The sequence below is a fragment of the Pithys albifrons genome, chromosome 1 (genome assembly GCF_047495875.1).
Source record: "Pithys albifrons albifrons isolate INPA30051 chromosome 1, PitAlb_v1, whole genome shotgun sequence".
NCBI classification, from domain to species: Eukaryota; Metazoa; Chordata; class Aves; order Passeriformes; family Thamnophilidae; genus Pithys; species Pithys albifrons.
The window spans coordinates 56,475,784-56,502,491 of NC_092458.1; the positions used below are offsets into that span (position 1 = coordinate 56,475,784).

Below are 26,708 nucleotides of genomic sequence, written 5' to 3' on the forward strand. Positions count from 1 at the left end.
GGCGACGGCAGGCGGTAGCAGGAGGAGGGCGGCAGGGGCGCGCCGCCCGGGGCTGATTGGCCGCCCAGTTTATAAGAGGTGCCTGCCCGAGGCTGTGGGGTTGTTTGCTTGCCCTAGGGAGTTGCGCGGAGCCGCCTGTGGAGCCGTCGGAGCGGAGCGGAGCTGCGATGCGGCGCGCCAGCCGAGACTACACCAAGTACTTGCGCGGCTCGGAGGAGCTGGGCAGCGGCGCCGCCCACGAGAGCGCCCCGCCGCCGCCACCGCCGCCGCTGCCCTCACACCCGCACCCGCCGCCCGCATCCCGCTCCCTCCTCGCCGCCCTCGTCCTCCTGGGTCTCGGCCAGGTGGTCTGCAGTGTCGCCCTCTTCCTCTACTTCCGAGCGCAGGTAAGCGGCGCCTCCGCTGGCGCCCACAGGCGGCGCAGGACGATGGTGCGGGTGCGGGGCCGGCACGGGCGCACCCCACCGGGGGAAGTGCGGCCGCCTCGCACCTTTCGGAAATGGGGATGGCCCTCGTGTCGGCGCGATTGAGGCAGTTAATTTAAAAAAAAAAAAAAGCCACCAGTCAGAATGCACCTTTATCTGGCTCTGAAGGTGGTGCAGCTTTGAGGGGGTCGGCTGATGGGCTCCTCGTGCCCTGCCCAGCCTGTGCTGTCCCCTGGTCACGGAGCTGCTCAGCCCGAGGTGCACTAGGTAGTGCGCTGGGCTGCGTGTGCGTGTCGGGGTACAGAGATGCTCAGCGAGGTTGGATATGAGCGGGGCCCGACTCGGGAAAAGGCTTAATAATGATCCTTAAGTCTTGCAGGGCTTTGGTTTTAAATGGTCGGCTTTCAGTTTTCTACTAGAGAAGAGTTTGACGTGGCTGAGGTCTTTGGCTACTGTCTTTGGCTGCCATGAATGTTTGATCTGCAAGAGAAGTGGCTTTAAAGAAAAAAAAAGGTCACCACGCAACACCACTTGGGCACCACTTGGGATGGTTTGTCTCTCAGGCTGCCCAAGGGCACTGCGCAGGAATGGAGTCTGTGTGCTCACGGGCATCGGCCAGAGGTGCCCGCTGCAGCTCAGGAGCTTTCTCTGGGATCTGGGAGAGAGCCACCCCTCACCTGCCAGGCCACAAGCTGACAAGGGATGCTTGAGAAGAGACAGCGCTGCGTGCTGAGAGGCGCACGGGCAGGGCTCGCTGTGGGAGGAGATAAGGTGAGGGGGAGATAAGGTGATGAGCGGTTAGGCTTTCGGAGAGATGAGGAGCCCACTTCTTGGAAATGGCTCGGCTGCCTGGATTCTTGCTGGTGCATCTTTTACCCTGCAAGGCTGAGCCCTCTCAGAGGAAGTGGGGAGCTGCCAGCTAGTTGCTTCTCATGGAAGTGACACTTGTGTTGCGTATACTTTTCATTTGAAGTCAGCATGCTGAGTGGAAACCTGTTTCTTTCGCTTTACTTTCTAGGTAGAGGTGCTTGATGTTGATGTAGCAGACTGGATTTCTTAACAAAGTGCACTCTGAAAGGAGACGTTGCACAAATGTGTACCCACTTAAACAGATGGATGACTATCAAATATACAGTAGCACTGCTGGTCATTTATTATGCAGACCACGCCATGTTTTCTTACTGAAAATGGTTTTGTGCTTTCCATTTTTACAAAATTAAAATGAAACAGCAATACAGTAATTAGTTAATCATAACTTGTATACTTCAGAAGAGTGGCATTTAATTTCTGGGACTCAGTGTAAAGCAGCTTAAGGCTATTTGTTTGCATGACAGTTAAATAAATGAATGCCTACTTCAGCTTCTGACAGGGAATGTTTTTCACTCCTGATGTTCATGAACTTGAAAAGACATTCATGTCAAAACGTAGCTCAGGGATGCACAGCTATACATTGATTAGTGGGCTACAGAGCCATTGCAATCAAAACAGCAAATCAAAGTTATTAAGCCCCTTATTAAAGACTCTTTTTGATAGGTGCATGTCACTGGTTCACATGTGCCTTATAAACGGTAAAAAGAACCATAATGGCTGTTTTTCTTCTGCTTCCTCGATTTTAAAAAATTGCATGGTCCAGGTGTAATTCTGCATTTGGCAGCTTAATTATCTTGCTAGTTTCTTTTTCTGTAGATTTGGAGTAGTGCTGTTGAATCCTTTGTTAACTTGCATTTCCAAAACATCCTAAAGAGGTGATGTAGCTCAGTGTAGGCTTGACTGTAGCCATCGTCTGAAAAACTTTTAATGGAGAAAATGTCATCACTGGAAAATAGAATAATAGGTATGCCTTTGAAGTAAGGACATAATTCACAATAATGAGATATGCTAACACATGTTTTTTCAACATTTCTAATTGTGAAATAAGATAGATGGAAAAATGTAGTGGGTCCTGCAAAAGTTAATTCTTATTTCAGACTCTTTAAGATTGTTTTATTTATATGGGGCATGATTGGACCTCTTTCTTTTGAAAACATTTCTGTCAAGTTTGGTTATCTTAAGCTATCTTGGTTTGGCTCAGTGCAAATTTCATCTATCTAAGTCAGTACTTTAATTTTGTTAAAATATGAGAAGTTAGTAGTAGAAGCTGTGCATCAAAAGATTTGAATTGTTTGGTTGGTGAATTAAACAAATGTGAATTAGAAAGATTTGACTATGTAGGCCGATATTAAGAAATTACACCTTTTATAAGCTCTTTAAAACCCTAGCTAAGTGTCTGAATAAACTCTGACTCAGTTTTACCATACACATTTTGTCTATATTTGCATAAAATCATTTGGGCTGTATCATGACACAATATAAGCTGAGACAGTAGTTGAGGTTTTGGTTTTTCCTTGGTTTTGTTTACTTTGTGGCTTGAGCATTTGGAATTTCACAAGACACATAACTAAGACTGACACAAGGTTTTCAGGGGTAAACACATGTTTGTGGCCAAAAAATAATGCAGTGCAATGCAAGTGAGACAATGAGCTGGCATATCAAAAAAGAAAAGAAAAAAAGCAAAGAATTGAATTTTACTCATGTTCTCGTAATAGTGTTCTGAAATGTAAAAACATTAGGATCTTCTGACTTTACTGTTTGGTCTATCCCGTGCAGTGTATTGAATCCAAGAAATAAAACAATAACAAAATGTATTGATTTGAAGCCTTTATTTTGCTCATACTTTGAGGAATATTTGCTCATTATCTATAAATTGCCATGCAAATGTAGATACTCAGAGCAGCTGGAAATCATCACTCAATAGAGACTCATGCACAGCATGTGGTGAGAGCACAAAGTATTTTATTTAACTTCCACTGGTAAATGCTGAAGTATAGTGTCCAAAAAGCTTTTAAGCTTTTGTTTCTGGCCCATTTCGTTAGTGCACTTAGATCATAAAAGAGTAAGAATTTGGTCTAACATTGAATGGGAGAGCAGTGGAACAAACCAGAAGTGCTCAAAACCACATTTGGGGGCTGAATGTCTGACTCCCATAGTTTAACCTAGACCTGCAAGACTATGCATATTTCCCATTAAAATAAAGTCTATACAAATGTTAAGTTCTCTACTATATTGAAGAGTTTCCACTTGGATAAATGGAGACCTGGAAGTCAGATTTTTATTGTAATTTCATGGAATTCCCACTTTCATTGTGGTATGTTTTTAGACAATTATCTTTCAAGACTTCATCTAAAGTTTTGTGAGCATTGTAGAGCAGTGGTTAACAGAAAGAACAGCTTGATTGGGGTCATAAGCATTTTTTGGAAGCCTGGAGGAACCCCCAACTCCCTTTTGATGGTTAAGAAAGATCATGGAATGCAGAGTGATATTTGATAGTCTGGAAAGTGGTTTAAGTTTGAAAATAAGTACAGGTATAAATGTTAAAGGAATAAATGCTCAATGTGATACTGTAACATCTCACAATTGATGTAAAATTTAATATTAAAGGTGGCTGAAATGTTTTACATCTTTTAAAACAAAACTAAATCTTTTTTACGTCAGAAAATTCTTAATTCTGTAAATTCATTTGATCTCACCTACCATGCTGGAATTCATTTTGGTTGCCCTGAATTAGGTGAAGAGTCCAGAAATGCAACTAGAATGATGAAAGATGATGAAACCCAAGTGACAACAAATGGTTAGGTCTGATTTCAAGGTCAGACACAATGGATACTAAAAACTAAGCTAGACACTCCTTTCTTTAAATAGTTTAATTCCTCTAGGGCATTTAAGTTACTTCACATGTTATAAGACTTTCACCATTGTTTTTGTCTATATCTTGATGTTTCTTCAAGGTATTAAATCTTAAGGACTTTATGCTGCAGGTCTCTGCCCTACAAGTTAGCAAGCTGCTTCCTGTAGATCATTCTGGTATTTCATAATAATTTTCTCGGTTTTCAGAAGTTCTTCTCAAAACATGTCCTTGAAACTTTTTCTTTGCATCACTTCTTGCCCACAGTTTTGACCTCAGTGCTTGGTAATGCTTGTCTTCTGCCATGGAAGTTCAGTAAACGTTCTTTGTAAAGATGTAAGATGCAGGATTTCTGAGAATGCATTTTCAGACAAGTGAGATAATTTTCATAGTTAAATGAGGTCAAAACTATGTATTCTTTGGAGAAGTTAAGGGCAACAGGTAGGCTAGCTAATCGCAAGATCAGAGTTTCACCTGATCAAACAGTAGATCTCTAGAGACTTGCACTTTCTGTCAGGATGGGCTGCACAGCTCTAACTTGCTGAAGATGTCAGTCACAGTATTTCCTTGAGCTTTCAGTCTTCTACCTGTAGGTGCAGAGATGATGGCTTTCTGTCTTAGACCTTCAACAGATAAACTATAATCTGAGTAAGTGATTCTGTACAATCTGCTGTTACTGTTCTGGCACAGTGTTGTGTCACGCATTTGGTGATTGCTTGTGAGTGATTGTTGTAAGTCTTTGCTAGCATGATTTGTCATGCTGGATGCTCAGGCCTTTGCAAATATCGTGGTCTTTGTGCTGTAAGACTTAGTTTTCTTGTCTGCTTTTCAGAAGGTGTGTTTAATAAATTCAAAACTGGGCCAATAGTCTGACTAGTAGAATTACTGATAAAAATGAGTATCTACTGGTAGTTATTTGCTGTAGCTTTCTATCTTCTATCCTGTGATCTGTGTGGAGGGGAGAAGACTCAGGTGCCCAGGTCTGTTGGAGACTTTCATTCCCTCAGGTCTCTAACAATTCCAACATTAGAGGTTACATCTGAAATAATGGGTCCTATTTTGGGTCCCTCAGCACCATATCAGAGGCATATCAACAAACTGGAAAGAGTCCAGCAGAAGACCACTGTGATAGGTAGGGTCCATGATGTTTAAAAGAGTGGAGAACTGGATTCTTTGAACCTGACAAAGAGCAGAATAAGGTGAGGTAAGCTAATCACTGTTTTTAGCTACCTAAACACAGTCAGGTTCTTCAGAAGGGCACAGCAAAAACAAGAGGCACAGTCATCAAACCTGTAGCTGGACATCAAAGCCAGGGGTTTCTACACACTAGAAATGGTGAGATGTTAGGACAATTTGTCCAGAGAGGTTGAAAATCTCCATTCATGGACATTCCCCAGAGCTTGTCTGGACAAGGCCTTAACTCACCTGACCTAAGTTACAAATTGGTCCTACTTCAATCAGGAGACTGGACTAGGGGCCTCCAGACTAGAGACCTCCAGTCCAAGTCATTCTGCATGAACTACTTTTTAGCAGCTATTGGTAAATATTTTCTGCTTATTTTTAAATTTATTTTAGTTTACAGTTGATTTTCTGAGTTCTGAATAGTAGTGGAACATACTGTGAGAGATGCTCTTAGGGTCAAGTTTTACAGTTGTTTAAATCTAATACTGGATTACTACTATTTCATTCCTATGCCTAGCTCTGTACTGGCTCTGATGCTTGTCTGATTCTTGGAGTGTGTTGTTTTTAGGGTGCTAATCTTTCAGGAAATAAGGCCAGCAAAAATTCCTCCCTGTTCATTGATTTAGGAGACTGAAATCCAGGAATTAAATTCCATGGCAAAAGTGGTGAGAGCACAGAGGTGCTGGTTTACATCTGCTGAAGCAGTTAATGAATGTGCACTCCACTAGCTGACTTCAGAAGGCATTAGTGTAGGTTTTAGCACTTCATTCATAGAGCTGCAATGGCTGTATGCAGATTTGCTTTTGGATTTAGCTGTGTCAGACCATCATAGCAAGATGTTACTGCTTCTAAGCAATTCTTTAACTGATCACTCTTCCCCTTGCTCAAAATTGTGGCATCTTCTGATCTTCATGTGAACCTTTTATGATCTGTTTCGTTCCAAATCTGCAGGGGTAACCGGGACAGGTAAACCCAGGTCATAAGGGCTGGCATTGGTCTCAATGAACCAGGCAAACGACTTCTATCTGGAGACTTCAGCAGAAGGATGGTGAGGGAGGAGGCAGCATATGGTGCTGCTGTCTGCGCAACAAATGTTTCTCTGCCGTGTGTGCCTGTTGGCTTTGTTCCTGGCTGGTGTAGACTTAAAGTCAGCTCTGTAATCCTAACCTTATGCTTTTTAGCTCTGTTGTTTTTTGGGGTTGGAGAGTTGAATTTATGTTCATGTGAACAAATGATATAACATGTTTGATTCACTCTGGTGATTTTGTATTCTGCAAAACTTTGACTTGATGTTCTGTTGTGTCCAGCACTATGTTAAAGGAAACTGAACACTTATTAGGCACTCTCCATAATGTCTTGGTATTCCTGGATTGTGATTACAAATAATGTATTACCTTTTGTAATTCTCAGACAAAATTGTTTCTTCCACCTAATTAGAAAGATAGAAATGAACATTCTCTACTAGGCCAGCTGATACAGTTAGAGTACTTAAACAAGAGTTCGGGGGCATAAACCCTACATCAAGCCTGAAGTGAAAGTGGAATAAATACAAATAGAGAGGAATTGTTGAGAGTATCAGGCCATCTCTGGAAGATAGTTGCTAATATTTCTTGAGTGTAAAGGACATGGAGTATGAGAAGAGAAGGTGAAATGGTTTAAATGGTATTTGTGCAATGAAGCTCTGCCAAGATACAATCCCAATGCTTGGAATATTCTTCCAATGTATCTAACAAATAGAATTCAGGATTTTAAAGCATACTAGATGCAGTAATAAAGTCTGATTGCTAAGAATGTCTTGTAGATACTCTAAGCTTATCAGTCTTGGTCCAGTGAAGTAGAGGTGTTTTGTGGTGCAGTTTAATCATCTTTTGGTGCTTCTGACTTTTGCTGTCTTCATGACTCATGTAGCAATATCTCTTACCACTGTCATGGCTTAATCCCAGTCAGCAACTAAGCCCTGTGCAGCTGCTTTTTCTCTCTTGTGATGGAGTAGGGGGGAGAATTGGAAGAGTAAAAGTGAGAAAACTCGTGGGTAGAGATAAAGTTTAATAGATAATGCAAAAGCTGAATACACAAGAAAAGCAGAATAAGAAATCCATTCACCGCTTCCCATGGGCAGGCAGGTGTTCAGCCATCTCCAGGAAAGTAGAGCTTCATGACATGTAGTGGTGAATTGAGAAGACAAATGCCATCACTCCAAACATCACTCCTTTCTTCTTCCTCCAGCTTTACATGCTATATGGTATGGAATATCCCTTTGGTCATTGGCCAGCTGTCCAGACTGGGTCCACTCCCAGCTCCTTGTGCACCCCCAGTTCACTCACTGGTGGGGTGGGGTGAGAGGCAGAAAAGGCCCTGACTCTCTGTCAGCATTGCTCAGCAGTAAGAAAAACATATCTTATCAACACTGTTTACAGCACAAATCCAAAAAACAGCCCCATACAAGCTACTGTGAAGAAAATGAACTCTATTTCAGCACAACCACAAAATAGTTTCAGTGATAGCTGGCTGATAGCTTCAGTGATATAGTTTCAGAGAAAACTTCTGTTTCTTCTCCTAAAAATGATGTGCTAGGTTTTGTACATGCTTTCCCCAAGTTCCTCTGCTTCATTTTACAAACAGTAGCTTTTAGAGGTAGGATGACTGTGTATGTTTCCTGTTAAAATAACTGTGATACTGCATTGTGTAGTCAAAAAATAGAATTCAGGATTATTGATTTTACTGTAAGAGTGGGATTTATCTTTTAACTTTAGAATGTCACAGATCTCATCTGAGCTAATGAACTAGGCAGCATGAGAATATAATTTATTCTCCTGTCTCCCATGTTTGTTGGATGAAATAAACCTTGATGTTGGGAACTTTTTCTGTCTTCATTGTGTGCAATGAAAATTTAGATAATAAACTTAGCCAGGTTCCAAACTTTTAGATGGTTGAAAAATGTCCCTTACATTTAGAACTGTGGTTGTGTTATGTTTATTTTTCAGATGGACCCTACTAGAATTTCAAAAGAACATGCACACTGTGTCAGAACACTTTTCGGACATCAAGAAAGTACAGATTTGCATGATGCATCCTTTGAAAGTCAAGAAGCAAAGTTAATGCCAGAATCATGTAGAAATATGAAACAGGCTCTTCAAAGGGCTGTGCAGAAGGTAAGTTGCACACACCATGTGTTTCTTTCTTTCATGGTCCTCTTGAACTTAAAACAGTTTTTCCAACACCTGTATTCAGAGGCAAGTTCTATAAATTATTTTCTGGTATTCAAATAACACGTAGAGTTTCATCCAGGATGGTATTGTGTTTGCTCATGAACCTGGCAGTGGCTACCCAATTCTGTATTCAAACTCATTTTATTTTTTATTCTTTTTAAGAAAGGAGGATTTGAAGTCGTAGTGAGCAAACTTATTGCCCTTAGTTGATTAGCCATTCTGACATTTGGATGGACCTGAATGGTAGTCATTTATGCTAATATTTGTATAGGTTTGCCAGCACTTTGGATGCTCAGAAAAAATAAGCAGTTCCACACTTTCTCAAAGCAATTTTCCTGTTTCTGACAAGATTCTCCTAAGTCAAGTTCAACAGCAAGCAAAATATTATCTGAAAGACAAAGGAGCTAGCATTTGCTCGCATTTGCTTTTGTTCTTTGCTCTTTCTGCCGCCCAAAATGAGGGATAGTAGTCTTCTTTTTTTTTCTCCTCGCTTTGCCAGTTCTCTGTTCTATGCAGACCATTCTCACACTGACAGAAGAACTACTTTGCCATAGCATGATAACTGGGGAGTCTCAACCAGCAGCTGAGAATGAGGGCTTGTTTCCAAACATGAATAACAAAAGCAGTCAGCAGAAGAAGAAGCCTAGGCGAGTAGGGATATATGTCACAATCCCCTCTTACTGCAGTTACTGCATTTGATCTCTTTTTGTGTTCATGGTAGTGCTTAGTGCTAATAATGGGCTGTTTAATAGATGAATGTCTGCTATGGTATTTGGTTTTCCTGGCTTATCAGGTCCATTACAACTTTACTACTTCACATCTGCATAGGACCGGCAGTTTTTGATTAAGGGTACTACATATGAATTAGGCTGAACTCACATACACTTAAGAGTACTTGAGTTAAATTTATAGCCTTTTAATTGTGCTGATGTAATGTTTGCTTTAACAGAGAAGCCCAAGTGACAGAACAGTTTGAGACCAAAACACAAACATAGGAGCATGTTTTGTCCCTTATGTTAGCCATCTCCTTCAAAAGCTTAAGGGGAAGGCAAATGGTTAAGTCTGTAGGATTAGTTCTTTCCTCCTGGATTTTATAGAGACTCTCATGCTACACCTACATCTGTGCTGTGTGCTGGTACTAGACTGCTCATTCATGCGACTCCCATGACAGAGGAAGGAGGTTGTTACAGTAAGTCAAAGAGAAGCCCTGTATTCTGGTCATTTACTGCTGGTTACTCAACAAAGGCATTGGCTTCAGTTGAGGCTGCATATCCTGCCAGGCTGGATGGAAGTTAAATGCTGCAATGTCCGTGGCTGAGATAAGTAGTGAGTGGGGATAACTTTTCTGGCTGTTGACAATTAGTTTGAGAACAATAAAATTTCCCTTGCCAAAGTAATTAGATTCTGAATTTCCTTTGAATGCAACAGAGTGTATTAAGCAGCTGCACCAGTGTTCTAGATGCTTTGTCATCTTATATTGATGACAGAGAAAAAAATAGATAGGAAAATTATCACCTGAGGCTATGTTTGCATCTTTTTGGTGTATCAGAGAAGTGAAAGTAACAGTGTCAGGCAGAATTATACTTTATCATGATCTGTAAGCTCTGCCTTTCATTAACCCTGCTACAGTGAAGAGCAGAAGAGACATGCAGCTGAAGCTTATTTGCAGTTGTGTTAGTCCTCTGTGTATGGAAATGCAGCAAATGTGATTTGAAAGAGGTTTCCTGTTGTTTGTGCTTTCTTCACTTTCCTGAAGGAGAATCTAACCTGGGGGTGGTGTTTAAAAAACAGTATCCTTACTTGAACTGGCAGCATGTTCAGTGACTAAAATGGAACATTTTAAAATATTTATGTTTCGTGATTTTTCAATATATTGTCTTTTGCAGTTTAAGCTGTTCAGGAAATGAAAATAGACAACTTGCTTTTGCTCAGGTCTATAGTCCAGTTATAGCTTTTAGCTTACCGCACCACTTTTCTTTACACACCTGTAGACCTAGTGCATAAATCTAAAGCAGGGATTGATGTTGAAAATGAAAGTACTCTTATGAAAACCACTGTAGTAGGGCTGCAAGGTCAGGCTTAGAAATATTTGTCTCCTGAACAAAAAAATAATTAAAGATTTCTTTCTTCTAATCAAAATTTAATGATCAATTCCTTAACATATTCCAGGATAAAATTTCTGCTTAACGAGCAGCTTACTAAGTAGAAAGAACATTTTCAATGTTGCATATAAACTTTTAAGCAGACAAATAATATACTTCCCTAGCCTGTCTGTTTGCTTAATTTTTTTCCATGTAACCCTAAAACCTTTTGGCAGTCCAGATGCTCTAACCACAGTTCTTATGAAGTCTGTTATGAGCCTGAAGTAGAAAGGACTTCAAACATATCTTTGGTCAATCCATAAGTAACTTTTCTTGGCAATACTCCCAGCTTCTAGTAGCTTGAGGAGTTCAGGCATAAGTTAGTCTTCCCACATGGCAACAGAGGGCTTTTCTCCAGGGCAGCATTTATAAAGAGATCTATATACTTAGCAGACATTTAAAATGCACATAGTTATGGACCAACCAAAGGTTTCATAAGTGATTGCTGTAAGTTGTTAAAATTTCACCCTTTCCATCCTACAATTTTACATACTTTTTTTTGTCTTCCCCCCTGCAAGCAATAGACTACTCATTTGGATAGAGGTTGTGTTGCTGGGCTCCATGCTATAGTCTGATGAGTATTGGTTCATGTACTTTCTATTTCACTTCCTTTCTGATTAACATTCTTCAAATTGCTGAATTTCCGGCAAGAGATGCTTCTTCTTTGTACTTAGCTGTACTTAAAGCACTTGGGTAGTAAAAGAAAAAAGTGTATAAAGAAGCTTTAAGATCACATGAATGTACAGAGGACTTCTCATTGGTCTCAAAGGGCTACTTTTAGATGCTCAAAGTAGATACTGAGATATTGTAAAAGTCAAAGGAGATGAAAGACCTCCACAAATACGATGTGTTCCAGTGTGGCCTTGTCTCTGTATCCTCAACATGGGAGATAACTTGAAGAGTAATTTTTGCTTTGAACATGCTGAGATGCTAGTGGTAAAACTTGCAACCTGCTGGGGAAAGGAGCAGTTCCTAATTTTCCAGTCACTTAAAGCATGATTTTTAGCTTTTAAATATGAACTTCTTAAAGGCATTTTAAATTTTCTGGATGAAGGGAAGACATGTGTTTCATTTTTGTGATTAACTGTGTATTGTTCAAACAGTGACTGTGTGAAGGAAGTTGGAATGTGGGAAGCAGGACAGCAGAGTTGATTAGTTTGGCAGTGAGCAAATTACACAAAGGCATACGAGTGCAACCTATCATAAGACTAACAGAGTGGTGTGATTTTTATGTACACTTTTGCTAAAAATAACTAAACAGCTTGGTATCACACAAAGTTCTGTGGATAGCAGTCTTAAGAGAAGTCACTGGTAGTATTTTGTCAGTAGTTTTTGGCCATTATAGCAGTTCCTTAGTCATGGGTTCTGTTGATCTGTTTCTGCTTCCTTAATGGGAGTCTACATTATGATTAAATATGAGATACTTAAAGAAATTCAAGTGTTAAGAAATGCAGTTGATACTTTAAAGATTTGAAGAATTGTAGCTCTTAATTCCTTAAAGTAAGAATACCAGGAGATTTTTATAATCCCGTTAAGAGCCTGTCTTTAAACGTCTGGATGTCTTCAGATACCCAGTGAAAAATGTCCCTTGGGGTCAGAAGGAAGTACATGGTAAAATGCTTTCCTAAGGTAGTTTCTGTATCAGCACCTTGGAACTGTGGAACACATGAAGTGAAAAACAATGAAGTGTTGAACTGCTTACTCTTCATAGGTAAACTCACAACTCCATATCTGTTTTATATGGACTAGAAAATGTATGTTTTATCTTCCATTTGGAAGCCTGGGCAACATAGCAGAAAGGAATATCAAAATTTTATAGGACTGATCAGAATCAAGTAACCAACTTGACACTACTCCAGAACTTGGAGAACTGATAGAGGATTTCTTTTTCCTGGCCACAGTCTAAACACTTCTAATCCAGTGACAGCACACAGAAGAGATAGTGAACAGAAGCTAGTCTCCAGCTCCTCTCAATGCGTTAGTGTTGTAATTTCCTTTTTGGTGTAATGACACCTGCATTCCTAATTGCATAGCAGCGTAGCTTCAAGAGGAACACAGGAGAGTGTTCCTGTCAGAGGGACATGCTCCTAGGAGACAGGAAAGTAGGCTATAGATCAGCAGGCCAAGGAGAGTTGTGGACCCAAGTCTACCTGGGTAGCTGTTCTGCTTACCAAGTGATTATGCTGCAGAGGAACAGCACCACCAACAGTTAGAAAGCAGCTCAGACTGTATTCTGTGAGCACCAGAGCCTTTCTGCATGAAAGATAAGCTGAGTCAGGCAGCTAGATTTCAGAAGCTGAGGCACACAGCTGCTTAAGCTAGAGCCTCTTGGAAATGTGCAGAAGCAGAACTCTATGCTGCTAAGAAAAATTTAAGTTAAGAGCAGAATAGCAAATGGCCAGGTCAGGGATTTCAAAGGCTGAGCAGTTACCAAATATGGGATTTTTTTTTAAGTACCAGTTTAGATAATAGGAGATTAAAATGTACTTAGTTATTTTTGGATATGCCCACTAGGCTCCCCAGGCAAGAACATTATCACATCCCCCAGAAGGAAAATATCTGAAAGCAAACTCCACATTTGAGAAGTTTCCATTAAGAAAGCAAGAAAACAAAAAAGTTTTCTCTTCAAAGGAAAGGGATAGGGATAGGGATAGGTGTGGTGCAGTAATCTCTGAGAATGTGGTCCATCTCCCAGGCTCTTCTCACCTTATGTCCTGTTCTCTTCAGAGATTTTGCTACTTTTCACAATACCTGGTACTTGCAAATTCTTGTCATCTTCCTATTTCCTACTTAAGTGTGGGTAGCGGCTGATGCTGGTGTGCAGCTCCTAGAATTGAACTTCATTGTTGTGCTCCTAGAACTGAGATTGAAGTAGGAAGATCAGAGAAGTAAAGTAAATGTAAGTGGGGGAGGTGGATGCGAGTTTTACTTCTCTGAAGTTGTGATTCTTCTGCTTTTCTTCTTGTTTCTACAGCAAAAAGCATCTTCGTGATTCTTATCTAGAAAATCAGCATATCTCTGCTAAAGTATGCTTTGATAGTCATACTACAACCTCCATACTGCTGTGGCTTTTCATTTTGGTTTAACATTTAAATACCTACTGAAAGGGGAAAGTGAGAGTAATAAATGCACCAGCTAAGGCACTACAGACTTCACTATGGTTGCAAAATTACATACAAGCAGGATTTCAGGTGTTTTCAAAGCAGGATTTTAAATTCTAAAACACCACAGTGATTGAGAGCACAGTGGAACACTGCTGATCTGGCCACAGCTGAGACTTGTTGCATATACATGGATTGAACCAGGCAAGCAGCCGAATGTGTGACAAAAAGATTAAACAAGGGCTACTCAGGTTTCCAAGAGGACATGACTTGCTATCTTCAGCAAAATGTTTCCTTTTACTAAACATCTTCTTGATGGCTCCATGGTATGGGATATTCTGAATAAAAAATATATTACTCCTATTTTTTTTTAGAAAACAGATGGAGAGTCATGGGGAAATAGGCTACAGAACTGAGGACTGAACTTAACTATTGCCAAGAGTCAGTCCATGTTTATAAGAAGAACATGAAGCTTAGATTTTTGAAAACTGCTGTTTGTATCTTTATCTCAAGAGGAAGACAGGTGTGGATTATTAAATACAAAGCTTTTTGTGGAGCCCGATGTCTGCAATTTGTGTTGTTTTGGGGTTTGTGTAACATGGATTTCGTTCATGTTAAAATTCTTCTGCAGTTCTGAAGAATTGCATACATTCTGGCACCCAGTTCATTTGGCCTAGTACAGAAGATATACTTAATCCTTCAGTTCCTGCATACCTTGTTAGAAGTGAGCCTTGACTGTAAAGCCTTCCCTGTTAGTGGTCAAGTGAAAGGGGTGCAGGTTTTCATTTAGCTCATCACAAATGAAATTCAGAGTTTAGCTTTCTTTAGTTGTTAGAGTTATTACATTCTAGATCCTATGTAGAACTGCCTCTTTCATTGCCTTTAGTCCCCAAGTAATTAAATCAGTTTATAAACTCCATTGTTTGATGTGATGCCTTCTTATCTGTCATAGTTCCATTATACTTGGAGAAATATTCCAAGTGCAGTAAGTAGGAAAGGTTGCAAATGGCCTGTCACCACTACTGCAATAAATAATGCAGTGATCACACATGTCATCATTCCTATCCACCTTTATCAGATGCTTGGAGAGAGGAAGCAATTTGTGGCAGCTGAACTGTGTGTTTGTATAACACATTCTCATATTTACGTGACACATATCCCAGGCATCTGAACATACTGTAGCTAAAACAATGTCCCCAGAGTATTCTAAGTGTGTAAGCTAAACAGTATTACAAAACCAAGGCAACATCAAAGCCATGGCTCTTTCTCATTTTAGGAAATCCAGCGTTCCATGGGAAGAGCATCACCAAGACCAGAAAAAGGTAGGTGTTGATTTACGATAAGAAATATTTCAGTTCCGCTATACTTGTCTTCTTGATATAATGCAATTCTTTTATCTCTAGCTGCAATGGAGGCATTAGGAATTGAACTGTACAAGAGAAATAAACCTGAGAAGCAGCCATTTGCCCATCTCATTATTGATGATAAGAATATTCCATCTGGTAAGTTCAATTCTAAGTGAATACTTCCAATACTACTATAAATGTATTAAGCAGTGAATATAAATGAAAAAATATATAATATAAATAATAATAGAAAATGAAAACAGTTCAGCAAAACCAGCAACAGGCTGGGATTTCAGAAATGTTTTTTGATAGAGAGTATTGGGGTCACCCTTTATTGGGGTAGTGTAGATTAGCTTAGGGGCAGTCAGGGAGGCAGAGGCACTCAAGCTGCAGTGTGATCAGAAGGCTCACCGAAGACAAAGGGCTTTATTTTTAGTAACAGCTTCACTTTTATCTACTCCTGTATGTAACATGCCAGCACACTATTGGTCAGTAGTTCACCTAACATACATGGAAAGATTCTACTGGTTACAAGGCATCTCACATTCTGCAGGTACCTCTCTGGTCCTTAAAGATGCATTCATCAATCACCTCAGAACTTAAGAGATCCACACACACACTGTCATCCCCACAAGAGAGGATAAGTTGCATGCATTAAAGGATTTCAGAGGCAACAGGGGTAACGTTAAAAGGAGGATGGCTCCACTTTGTATTAGTCACGTGCTGAATGGCCTCCATTTTAAATTACCGGTTTTCATGATCAACCTCAGAGGGTTTGGCCTGCCCCTTCGTGCTGTCTTCAGGTAAGAAAGGAAGATCTTGCGTTGGATGCTCTCCTCTGAACTTCCTCATTTTCTTTCACACACAGAGGTGTATGCATACATACACATATGCATAAAAGGACATACCAGCAGAATCCAGATGTTGCAGGTTGGAAGATGCTTCCCTTCCACTGAGTTGAAGTTAGAATTTTTTTGTCCTGTTATCAGCTGAAGAAATTTATTGTTTTCTTTTGTAAAATTCAAGCACATGTTGTGTCCACCTATTCAAACCTTTGCAGCAACACTCCTTTTGAGTTCTGAAGTGTAGTGGGGTTTGTACTAGGTGACACAGCATTTGTCTTCAGGGTGGATCTGGAAGGTGAGAATCTGACATGAGTACGCAGTACACACGCATGTCATGTGCCCATCAGTGTAAGAGCTTGCCATAAAGGAAGCACGCCTTTCATCTGGAGGTGTTGAACCTAGAACTGCATTCTCAATGGCATTATTATAATTTGCCTGCTAATTTCCTGCCCTCTGTGAATATGTTGCACTCTGATAACATAGGGCTGAACTTGTAGCACGTATTTCCTTCTGCTCATGGCATGTTGCAGAGTTTTTGTCATACTCCATACATTTACATATTGCAGGACTGGAATAGACTTTTGTATGTGAGACTCCAGGGTCCTTGTGACATTCTAACATGCCAGAGCTTCCCAAAGGTCTATCTGCATGCATATAGTCCAGTAGTAGTAGCAAGATCATAGTATTGTACTTTGAGCAACAGTGTACTGACTTGGCTGCAGTATGTTTCTGAACTACTGAGTAGGGGGAAAAGAATGTTCTTGTGGCTTTTTTCTGCCCCTGTGGTAAGAGGGTGGCATTCTTTTATATTGCCAAGGCTCTTACTCTCTGCACAGAGGTATTCAGATGGCTTTGGGAATATCCTTGCTAGTATAATATTGGGGAACAAGACATGAGTCTGCTTTGGAACACTCTCCAGAGGAAAAGATTCATTCCTACAATTTTAGTATATGTTAGAATGATTTTATTTTTTGCCCTGGGGCACTGTCAGTTGAAATTTTTCTCTGTGTATTCTCAACACAGCAATTGGTGTGGTAGAAGTAAACCAGTTTTTTATGCAGCTATCAGATAGAGGATCTTAAGATAGGAGGGTGCACTTATCACCACTGCCTTCTTTCTCTGAAGATTTATACATTCTGCAGTGCTGAACTCCTTGTTAATTAAGCTGTGCACATTGCTGTTCTGTTTTATATAACCAAACCAAAGGGGTGTGTTGAGACTTGAAATCTGGGATTTTAGCAGCCTGCATAGTAATACCTTGCTCTTGCTCTATTTAAAGACAAAACACTTCTGTACAGCCTCTTGCCTGGAGGGATAGGATCCTTTCAAGTACATTGGCATTGCCAAGATCCAGAGCTTTATAAGCAGAGAGCTTAAGGAGCTTGTCAGATGGCAGTCAGAACTTCCAAAAGCTATCATGTTAGCTCAAATTCCTCCTGACAACCTTCTATTTCAGTCAGATACTGGCTTTAGCCTACTTTTACCATAGGTCCATAGTAGAAGATTCAGTATCGGTAAACTTGTCTTAGCATTTTGTCTTTGGAAGGTTTCAATTAATTTTCTAATCACAGAGACAGATCACTTACATCTGCAGAAGTGGAGTGTGTCAGTGTCCCAGTCTGTGAAATCCACCTTTTCCTGTAGGGAGTTTGTTTGCTGTTTACCTGGATGTTGCTATAAACTGTGTTTTTATCAAGGCTGTCTGATAATTTTTACCATTGCGCATTGCTGCATTAACCTTCAAGGGAGTGACGTAGCACATCTATGGATAATGGCAAGGCAGACATTGCTCTTTCTTGTTCTTTTCAGGTTTTTTTTCAAAAACACAGGCTGCAGAAACTCTCAAAAAACGGTGCCTGTGACAGCAAGGTGCTTTGTTTCTCCTTGGAGCAGATCAACTCCTTACCAATTTTATGAGCTGGACATACTCCCTTCTGATCTGGCACAGGGGGCTTCTGCCTCTTTTGGAAGAGCATTGTCAGATGTTAATCATGAGCACAGCTTCTGCCGTCCCTGTGGGTGTCACAGCAGTGAGGGGCTGCAGCATCCTTATAGCTAGCTGGAACCCTGAAACTACTGGTTGTGAGGCACTTTAGTCCCATGCTTACTGGTATGAGGCAGTACCCACTTGGCTGGGTAGCACAGAGGTTAGTGACAGGCATAAAGAAAGAAGAATTTGCATGAGTGTCACCAGGAGTTTTTCCTCTCCCATCTTGTTTCTCTGATTGCAAATGGCAATTTCTGTGGTCTTCCCCTCATTCTTTACCCTCCACGTCTGAAATCCTTCTAAATGGTTTTCTGTCATCCATGAGCCTGGACAGATCTTTTCTTAGTATTTTAAGGTTCTCAGCTGTCATCACTCTGACACAGAATAAACAGTGTCAGAAAAAAAAATCTTCATCACTGTCAAACAGGTTTTTAAGTAGTTTACTACTGAACACCCTTCATGAAGGGGCACTGAGCAGTGTCTGTGAGAGAAGATTTTCCTTTGACCTTCACAATAATATCAAGCCTCAAGTGGACTTTTGCAGCTGGGGGGGCATAGTGTGAGGGAAGGGGGAGAAATAACCCTTCCCAGATCTTAGTGTCTCCACCCATCATTTGGCAGCAGAAGCCATAGTGGTTTGGCTTGCTGTGTGTATTTTTTAGGTTTGCTGCTTAGGTTAGAACTGGATGCTTGCTGGTTGGTTTTTACCAGAGCTCACTATAAATGCTACCTAGGTTTTAAATGAAAACAATGAATTTTGGTTTATAAACTGATTGCAGAAATTAGTCACAGTTTAAAGGAGAAAATCACAAACAGAAATAAATATAAATGTTACATATATAATTTGGGGTGTGAATTAATACCTTTAGCTGTCTAAGGAAACACTGTAGTATTCTGAGCTGTTTACAGCTACAGGTTCGACCTAGTTGCCTTTTGCCTCCAGAAGAGTTTTTCAGAGCAAATGGTGCTTTGGTTCTGTCTTCAGCCTTTATTTATACCTGAAAGCTACTATGATGCAAACAAATTATCAAAACAGGACTACTTTCTCCTCTTGTTTCCCTCACATCATCTTCCTTCTTGCTAATTAATTTTATTGAACTCATTTGTGGTAGACTTAGCTCATGATCACAAATACACAAGACACTTTTTATTTGTCTTTGGTTTTCAGAAAGGCTGTGTATTATTTTGAATTTTTAAATATTTTTTGCCCTGTCTGGAAGACTTGTCTTACTCATTATCTCCCTGACCGCTTCCTTCTCTGTCAACATGACTTACCTTGTGCTATTTTTTTCATGGCTCCGAAGTAAGTTATTTCACAGAAGAATACTGTATTGCAGCATTTCTGGCTGTCCCATGGCTTGGCTTATGTGTCAGTTTCTGATACATGGGCAGCTGATTTGGCACTTACGTGCTCCAGTTTTCTCCACTTCCTGTGTTTTGGGGTACTGATCGTTTTGATGTCTCAAGATCGGGGTGTATTACCCTCAGAAGTGCTGAGAATGTGCTTGCTCCTTCCATTAAAGGTTGCATGACTTAACTTCTACCAGAACATTGTTGTACTGTGCCACTGGCTGTGACATGCCTCTTCTGGAACTCTGAATTGTACCAAAATATTCATCTGCCTCCGCTAATACAATCATAGTATTATAATTTAATGCTTTATAATATAATCCCTTTTAATGGGAGACTTCTAGAAGTTACCTATGCAAATTCTCTCCTCAAACAGATGGGATCATCTCCCATCCTCACTTGGCTTGTCCCTATACCTGTGCATGGATGAATGATGTGTATTCCCCTGAAAAAAGAGCATGAACAAACTTCACCCAGAGCTCATCTCAGTTACAAGCAACTGTGGTACCTTTTTGCTCTCTTGTCCTTTCCCTCTTTTCAGCAGAATGTCTTGCCTTCCTTGAAGACTTCTTCAAAATTGCAGCTTAAAACCAGCAAGTGATAAGTTTAATTGTCAGGTAAATAAAATCTGCCTAGCAACTACCCAGTGTGCCACCAGGCAGTCACAGCATGAATTTCTCTTCCATCATAGAGGTACATTTGTGTCCCATATCTAATGTGCTTCTCCTGTGATCCAAGCACTGATTTCCAGCCTGTCCTCCTCATCTTGAAGGGAGTTCAATCTCCTTGGAGCAATATTTCTCCCAGACTTCCCGCTGTGCACAAGAAGTTCTATAACTTCCTCAGCTATCCCCAGTGTTTCACAGGTGTACTCTGGTACCCCTATCTCAGCATTTCTTGCAAGTGAATAATTCCAGGCTAAGAGACTTCAGGTCTTCATGTCTCTTCCAGCTAATTGATGGTTTTCAGAGGGTTTTTTGAGGCACTGCACAAAAGATGGCTTCTCTATATGATTTTGCTTTTATAATTTCTATTTGGCTGCACTAGAGCCATAGGGAAGCAACTATTTATGATCTGCCTTTGACAACCTGTGCTTTGCTTAAGTTTTTGTGGAAGAATGCCAGAAGGTTTTTGTTCTGGACTACTATTAAAAGTATTCCTCTCACATGCAAAAGTTTGCCCTTGGCAGTTAGAGAAGGCTCATCTCCCTCAAATTCCCTTGTCCCTACTTCCCCTCACTTTCTGCACAGATAAAGGCAAGAGGCATCTTTTGAACTAATGGAATATACCTGGGGCTTTTCCCCAACAATCTTTTTGAGCACTGGTGGTCCGGGGGCATGCCTTGGTATGTGCCTGGGGAGGAGGGCACTGGGCCCTGCTGTGTGCCGTGAAAAGGTTGGTAGGGATAGAGTGTTTTGTTTTGATGTTGGGAGAATAAGGTACTGCGTATTCCAAGCAGGCATTTAGATGCAGTGGGTGGCTGAGGTGTAAAGTCCTCTGGTACTCCAGCGAACCCATTGCTCTGGGAGGGAGCAAATGAAGTTAGTCTTGTGTTCGGAAAATTGTTAGTGGTTAGGAGTACAAGATGGCCAATTCTCATGGATTGTGTTATGCCCTGTGTATTACACAGTGTTAGTGGCTTGTGCCTATCAGGAAGGCTCATGGAGCTCTCAGGACAGTGTTGTTTCCTCAGTGTGGGCACGCCTGTGGGCTTTGCTGGGATCATCTTCTCTCGCTGTTGTCTATTCTTCTGTTTTTGCAGGCATGGGCAGTGAGATGAAGTGGGTGCTATAATGGGACAGTGGTGAAGCTAGGGAGGTGGAGGGACTGTGGGATGTGTGCTGCATGGCACACGTCTCAACAGAAAATACTGGGATAAAACTCTACGTGATACATGTGCTGTACTAACAATGCTAACTGAGCTGGTGTCACAGGATGCTTCTTAGCACTGTGCCACCAAAACCAATCTGAAGTATCAAATATGACCAGGTTTGCAAGGAAGACTCAAATGTTCTCTCTCAGTGCCTCTCTGACCTCCTGCCAGGCCATCCCTCAACACAGCCTCAATAGTAGGATTTAGATGAAATGACATCTGAGACTTGACTGGCCTGAGACCTCCAAGAGATGATGCAATATGACTCCATGATGATAGTGATAGTGAGGTGTCTCTTGAGCCACATAACTTGTATGTTTGTACCTGTATGTGCAAAGTTAGCTTTCAGTGATGGTGCTAAACTGGCAAACTAAGCAAACATCTCCAGTCTCTAAGGTCCTTTTCGTTCTCTTTATAAAGTATCGATTCACTCTTAGAGGTAAGGGACAGATTCCTGATTACCAGGCTACCATCACACAGGCAGAGCTGATAAGGCTTATGTGTACCTGTTAGAAGGAATTCAATAATGTTTATTTGCATATGATAATTCTATTAATCTGCCCTTTTTGGTAGTCAGACTTGGTAACTGTTAACGTGTGTATTTTGAGTCCCTTGAGCATAATGTTCTGTGGAGAGACAGAATATTATCATCATTTTCCTTCCTAATTTGTGGATCTCCAGCTTAAGATAACTTCAAGGGAACTGTTCTCCTCTAAGCATGGAATATCAGCTCATTGATTCTAGTATGAAATTTAAGATACTTTAAATAAATAAAAATGAGAAAATTAAAAAAGAGCAAAGTGTCCAGAGACACACCTGTCTTCGAAGATCTCACCTTCTAAGACCTTCTGCTAGATATTATAGAATCCAACTTTACCTCCTGAATAGTTCTAATTGTCCAGCTATAAGTATTTGTACAAATATGAAAGATCTAGGATTTGGCTGTAGACCACTATCCTAGATATCTAGGATATGACTAAACCAGATTTTGGAGCCTTATTCTGGTATATGCATCATTGGGTTAAGTCTAAACATTTTTTTTTTTCATAAAAAGGTTTGTTATGTCATAAATACTTGAAGTGGTATGTAAAGTCTAGGCAACTTAGTGCACAGTACTAAAGATGCACAATTGTAGTGATTTTTACTCATTTTTTGGTTTTGTCAAATGAACATTTATACCACTACAGTCACAAGAACATAAAGTATGGGAAGGTTTCATAAACTTTTTCTTTGGGGCATTATCAGTTAAACTTGTGTTCAGAATTTTAGTTATTACTTGCGAACAGTTACAGGTTAAAGACTGATAACTAGGGTTTTTTTCCTCAAATTCCTCTCAAAAATTTATTAGTTGATTAAAGTTTTAGGTGAAATGCACTGCCTATGTAGAGCTTGTTGCTGCATGACTGCTTAGTATAATTGAATTACAGGCCAAGCAAGTGTGTACCACAGTGCATCAGATATTCTGGTGGGAGGGCAGACAGTTATAAATAGCAAGCCAAATATAAGAGTGCATGAAAAAAAGGAAATTTCTTAGGAATTTTTATCTTAATTGTGTAAAATTCACTGTAGCCTATAGATCTGTAGTTGAGTCTAAAAACCTAGAGATTGCTTTCTAACTATTGAGGTTTGTCAAGTGTTTATAATCTTTTTTTTTCTCTCCCTTCAGGTACCCGCAAAGTGAACCTCACATCCTGGCATCCTGACAAAGGCCAGGCAAACTTATCAAATATTACATTCAGTGATGGAAAACTAATTGTTAATCAAGATGGCTTTTACTACCTTTATGCCAATATTTGTTTTAGACATCACGAAACTTCGGGCAACTTGACTAGAAGAGGGCTTCAGCTGATGGTGTATATGATTAAGACAAATCTTAAAATAAAGCGCTCTGATGTGTTGATGAAGGGAGGAAGCACCAAATACTGGTCAGGGAATTCAGAATTTCACTTTTATTCTGTAAATGTAGGAGGATTTTTTAAATTAAAATCTGGTGAAATGATAGGTATTCAGGTATCAAACCCATCGCTGCTGGATTCATCGCAAGAAGCAACTTATTTTGGAGCATTTAAAGTTAGGGATTTAGATTAAATCTTTCTTCTGTATGCTGAAAATGGTTTGTGTTTGTAGTTGTCCAGAAACAACTTGAAGACAGAACTGAAAATCTTCTGCAACACAATTGCATCTGCATAAGCCATATATCTCTAAAGACATGATTTGTCCTGTGCTGACTCCAATGGGAGTCTTGAAAATGTATGGAAGGGCAAAATAACACAGTTCTCCTGATTTAGTCTTATCGCAATTTTACTTCATTTGTTTCCATTGGCTTCAGTAGAGTCATTATGCCTTTTACATTGGTGTAGTTGCAATTTAAAAAATTAGTATTAATAAACTTATGTTTCCAAGTTCTGCCCTGACTTTTTAACCTGTGCTACCCTTACAAGTTTGGGTACAAACATGGGGCAGGACAGAACTTGGTTCCTAACTTTCATTTAGGACTCCATTTTGCTTGGGGTTGAGCGTTCTGACCCTGATATGGCAAAGATTATGAAAGTATGACTAATGCCATTGCATTTGATGTGGCTTTTCACATGCTGAGTTAGGCTATTTTTGCATTGCTTGATCAGGGTTGGAGAGCTCCGACCATGGCAGAAATAAGTTGAACTATTTAGGTGTTCTACAACTCAAAGTTTTACCTGATTAAAAGGGCCATTCCAGGAAGAAGGGAGATCATCTGGCCTTGCAGTTCTGAAAGGGTAATTACAGGTTATTTTATTATCGTTGCATAGTTAATTGCAACTACAGGTTGCCAAAATACAGCGTGCCTTTAAAGTAATACGTTGTGCCAGAACCTGCAAAGAAATTTTTTAAACAAAAAGTATGTATTTTTATATTCTGTAAAATTTAAAGTTATATTTCAGGTGTAATGTTTTGTGTAAAAAAAATGTAAGTTATATTGTCCTATAGTATTTGATACAAAATATTTAAAATCTCTTGCTGTTTGTATATTTAATGTTTTAAACTGTTTTTATGTACAGACATGTTAAACTGGTGCACTTTTTAATCCCAATGGGAAAAAATGCAGCTATAAGAGGTTGTTTGCAATTAGCAAATGTAATATATATCTTTGTTCTTAACTTAATAGATTTCTTTTAAACTTATCAGTGTTATCGGAAGGGGCACAAAATCACACCAATGCCACGTGTAATTATACCAGAATGCTGGTCACTGGGTGCCTTTCAAACCTGGAGGGTAATTGACATTACAAAGCTGGCATGATATAAAAATAAAATTAAAAAATTAGTACATAAGCCCCAGAAATGTATCAAGGGTATTTACAGTTACCGAACAGGCATATTTTCTTACAACAAAATCTGCAGGTGGTAAGTTCTGCAATTGAATAATGACTTTTTTAGCTTTGTTTCCTGAAAAAGTGAAGCCTATGTAACTGCATTGCCTGTTCTTGTCTCCCCTTGTAGCTTTTAAAATTCTGCACCCTTCTGCCAGATTTGGCAGATGAATGGCAGAGTTAAGAGCTGTTCCTGCAGTTTTTATGAGGACAGACAGCTGAGAACAACTCAGCCATTTATACATTACTTGTCAGTGGCTGGCCACTGCTCATACTAGCCAACAAATTAATTGAGGAGACTCCTTGCTAGCCGCAACGTGTGTTGTCGCTTGTATAGTTGCTTGGCCAAAAGAAGTCAGTGGATGGAATGCGAGGGAGGGTATGGCGGCCATAGGGCAGAGCTGCAAATAATAAGGTGATGTTTAGAGCACATTTGGATAGGGGACAGCGGCTTGTTGGGAAAGGGATGAGGGAGTTTTTTTGTAGTGCTTGTCTGTGTGCTTTAAGGGTGATGTGGGGTAAACCCTCTATTTAATGAAGTCGGAATCAAAGAAGGCAGAAGACTCAAGTCTGTAGAAACTGGGGCTTTGTACAAATCCTCAGGCTTTTTGTTTTTTTTTTTTTTTTGGTAAGGAACTGAGTCGAATTCAAGAAATTATTTTATACTGTATAATAAACATTTCTTTTTAATGTTAATATTGTTTTCTTACAAAATACATTTCTAAGAAAAAAATCAACTTTGTGATTTATTTATTTTCATATGTACTTGTATTTCTTTTGCAGCTTCAGTAATTTCATTTAGATTTCAACATGCAGGCTGGGTATGGTAGAACTCATTCAAGAAAACTGAAGCACAAATTAACTGTTTTGAGACAATTACACTTAATTGTATGGAGTTTTGATTTGTCTCCATACATACATCCACCACTTTCAAGTTGGGTTACATCATTAGGAGTTGGAAATTTAGCTGAAAAAAAAATAAACAGAAATGACTGAGTAATTTCAAGAGCTAAAGGTCACACTCAATTGTTTTTTCCACTATAGAAATGTCCAGTGACAGGCTGTGAGAAAGATGTCTGCTCTGTGTCTGTCCTGGGGGTTGAGTCATCCTCTGGGGGGGGTGGAGACGGAGGTTCAAGTTTGAAAGCAAAGTTAGACTTAGTAGCTACCTTTAGCAAATGCTCTGCCCACATATGGTGTTTTATGAAGGAGGGAAGCCACCAGCAGCAAATGTCATCTGAATGACTCTGGCCGAGTGTCTGCTTGGGCCCCTGAGCTTAGTTGGTTGTCTGTGCATCCTAAGCCGTCAGAGCTTAGAAGAGAGCTGCTGAGGCTCAGTTTAGCACACCTGCAGTCATTAGAGCCATAGGCATTGAATTTCACAATACCATATGGGGCTTTTAACTTCCCTTGTTTGAAACCTAAATGGTTTGGGGGTTGTGGTGGGTTTTGTTTTCTGGTTTGGAGGGGGTTTTTGGCCTTAGCATTCTCTGGCTGCGAATTGTCCAGCTATAAGATGCACTAGGTGGCAGGGATGTGATAATGTCCTCATGAGGCTGTATAGGCTAGGTGCGGTCCTGTGGTGTAATGGAGAGCACTCTGGACTCTGAATCTCAAGGACCTGAGTTCGAGTCTCAGTGGGGACCATCCCCTGGCAGTTCAGTGCCTCCCTGCCATCCCATCCCGTCACATCTCAGATGCTCAGCAGGGTCAGCCCCGGTTAGTACTGGGTACTGTGACAGTCCCGAGGACTTCACTGTCACTGTCCAAGCTCGCTCGGCCGTGGCAGATGGACCTTAGGACTGATATGGTGGGGCCAGTTCTGTGCATGCTGTGCCTCACCTAAAAAATCCACTGCACAGGCTGGAAGGGTACACCCACGTGGGGAGAGCCCTGCCCAAATCTTCATTGGCAAAGTTTGGCTATACATACATATAGGCTACTGTGGAAGTAACAATTAGAAGCCAAGCCCTGACTCTTCTCTCCACAAAATAGAAATCAAATAGGAGGTCCTATTCTGCCTGTCTTGCCCTCGTCCATTCTTACCCTATGTGCATTTAAAAGAAAGCAGGAGTCTCAATGCAGAGCTGTAGGTACAGTTTGAGTTTGCTTTTTGTATCAGTGGAGCCACAGATTGAAAAGTTTCAATGGTTTCTTTTGAGGCCACCTGGGCAGGTGTCCT

The 26,708-nt window shown here is 40.4% G+C and overlaps 1 protein-coding gene across 1 annotated transcript; it reads left to right on the plus strand.

Annotated features, from left to right (window-relative positions):
• Positions 1-25,278, plus strand: TNFSF11 (TNF superfamily member 11). The gene is made up of 5 exons (XM_071570701.1): positions 1-386; positions 8,313-8,480; positions 15,056-15,101; positions 15,183-15,281; positions 22,847-25,278. The coding sequence occupies exons 1-5, from the start codon at positions 168-170 to the stop codon at positions 23,266-23,268; spliced, it is 954 nt and encodes a 317-aa protein (XP_071426802.1). The 5' UTR covers positions 1-167; the 3' UTR covers positions 23,269-25,278.
• Positions 25,279-26,708: the final 1,430 nt, after the last annotated feature.

What these genes read in the sequence shown, in the direction of transcription:
- TNFSF11 (XM_071570701.1), top strand. Translation starts at nt 168, where the DNA reads ATGCGGCGCGCCAGCCGAGACTACACCAAGTACTTGCGCGGCTCGGAG. An exon ending in TTCAAAGGGCTGTGCAGAAG is followed by an intron (nt 8,481 to 15,055) that starts GTAAGTTGCACA and finishes TTCTCATTTTAG; the next exon opens with GAAATCCAGCGTTCCATGGG. An exon ending in TGATAAGAATATTCCATCTG is followed by an intron (nt 15,282 to 22,846) that starts GTAAGTTCAATT and finishes CTCTCCCTTCAG; the next exon opens with GTACCCGCAAAGTGAACCTC.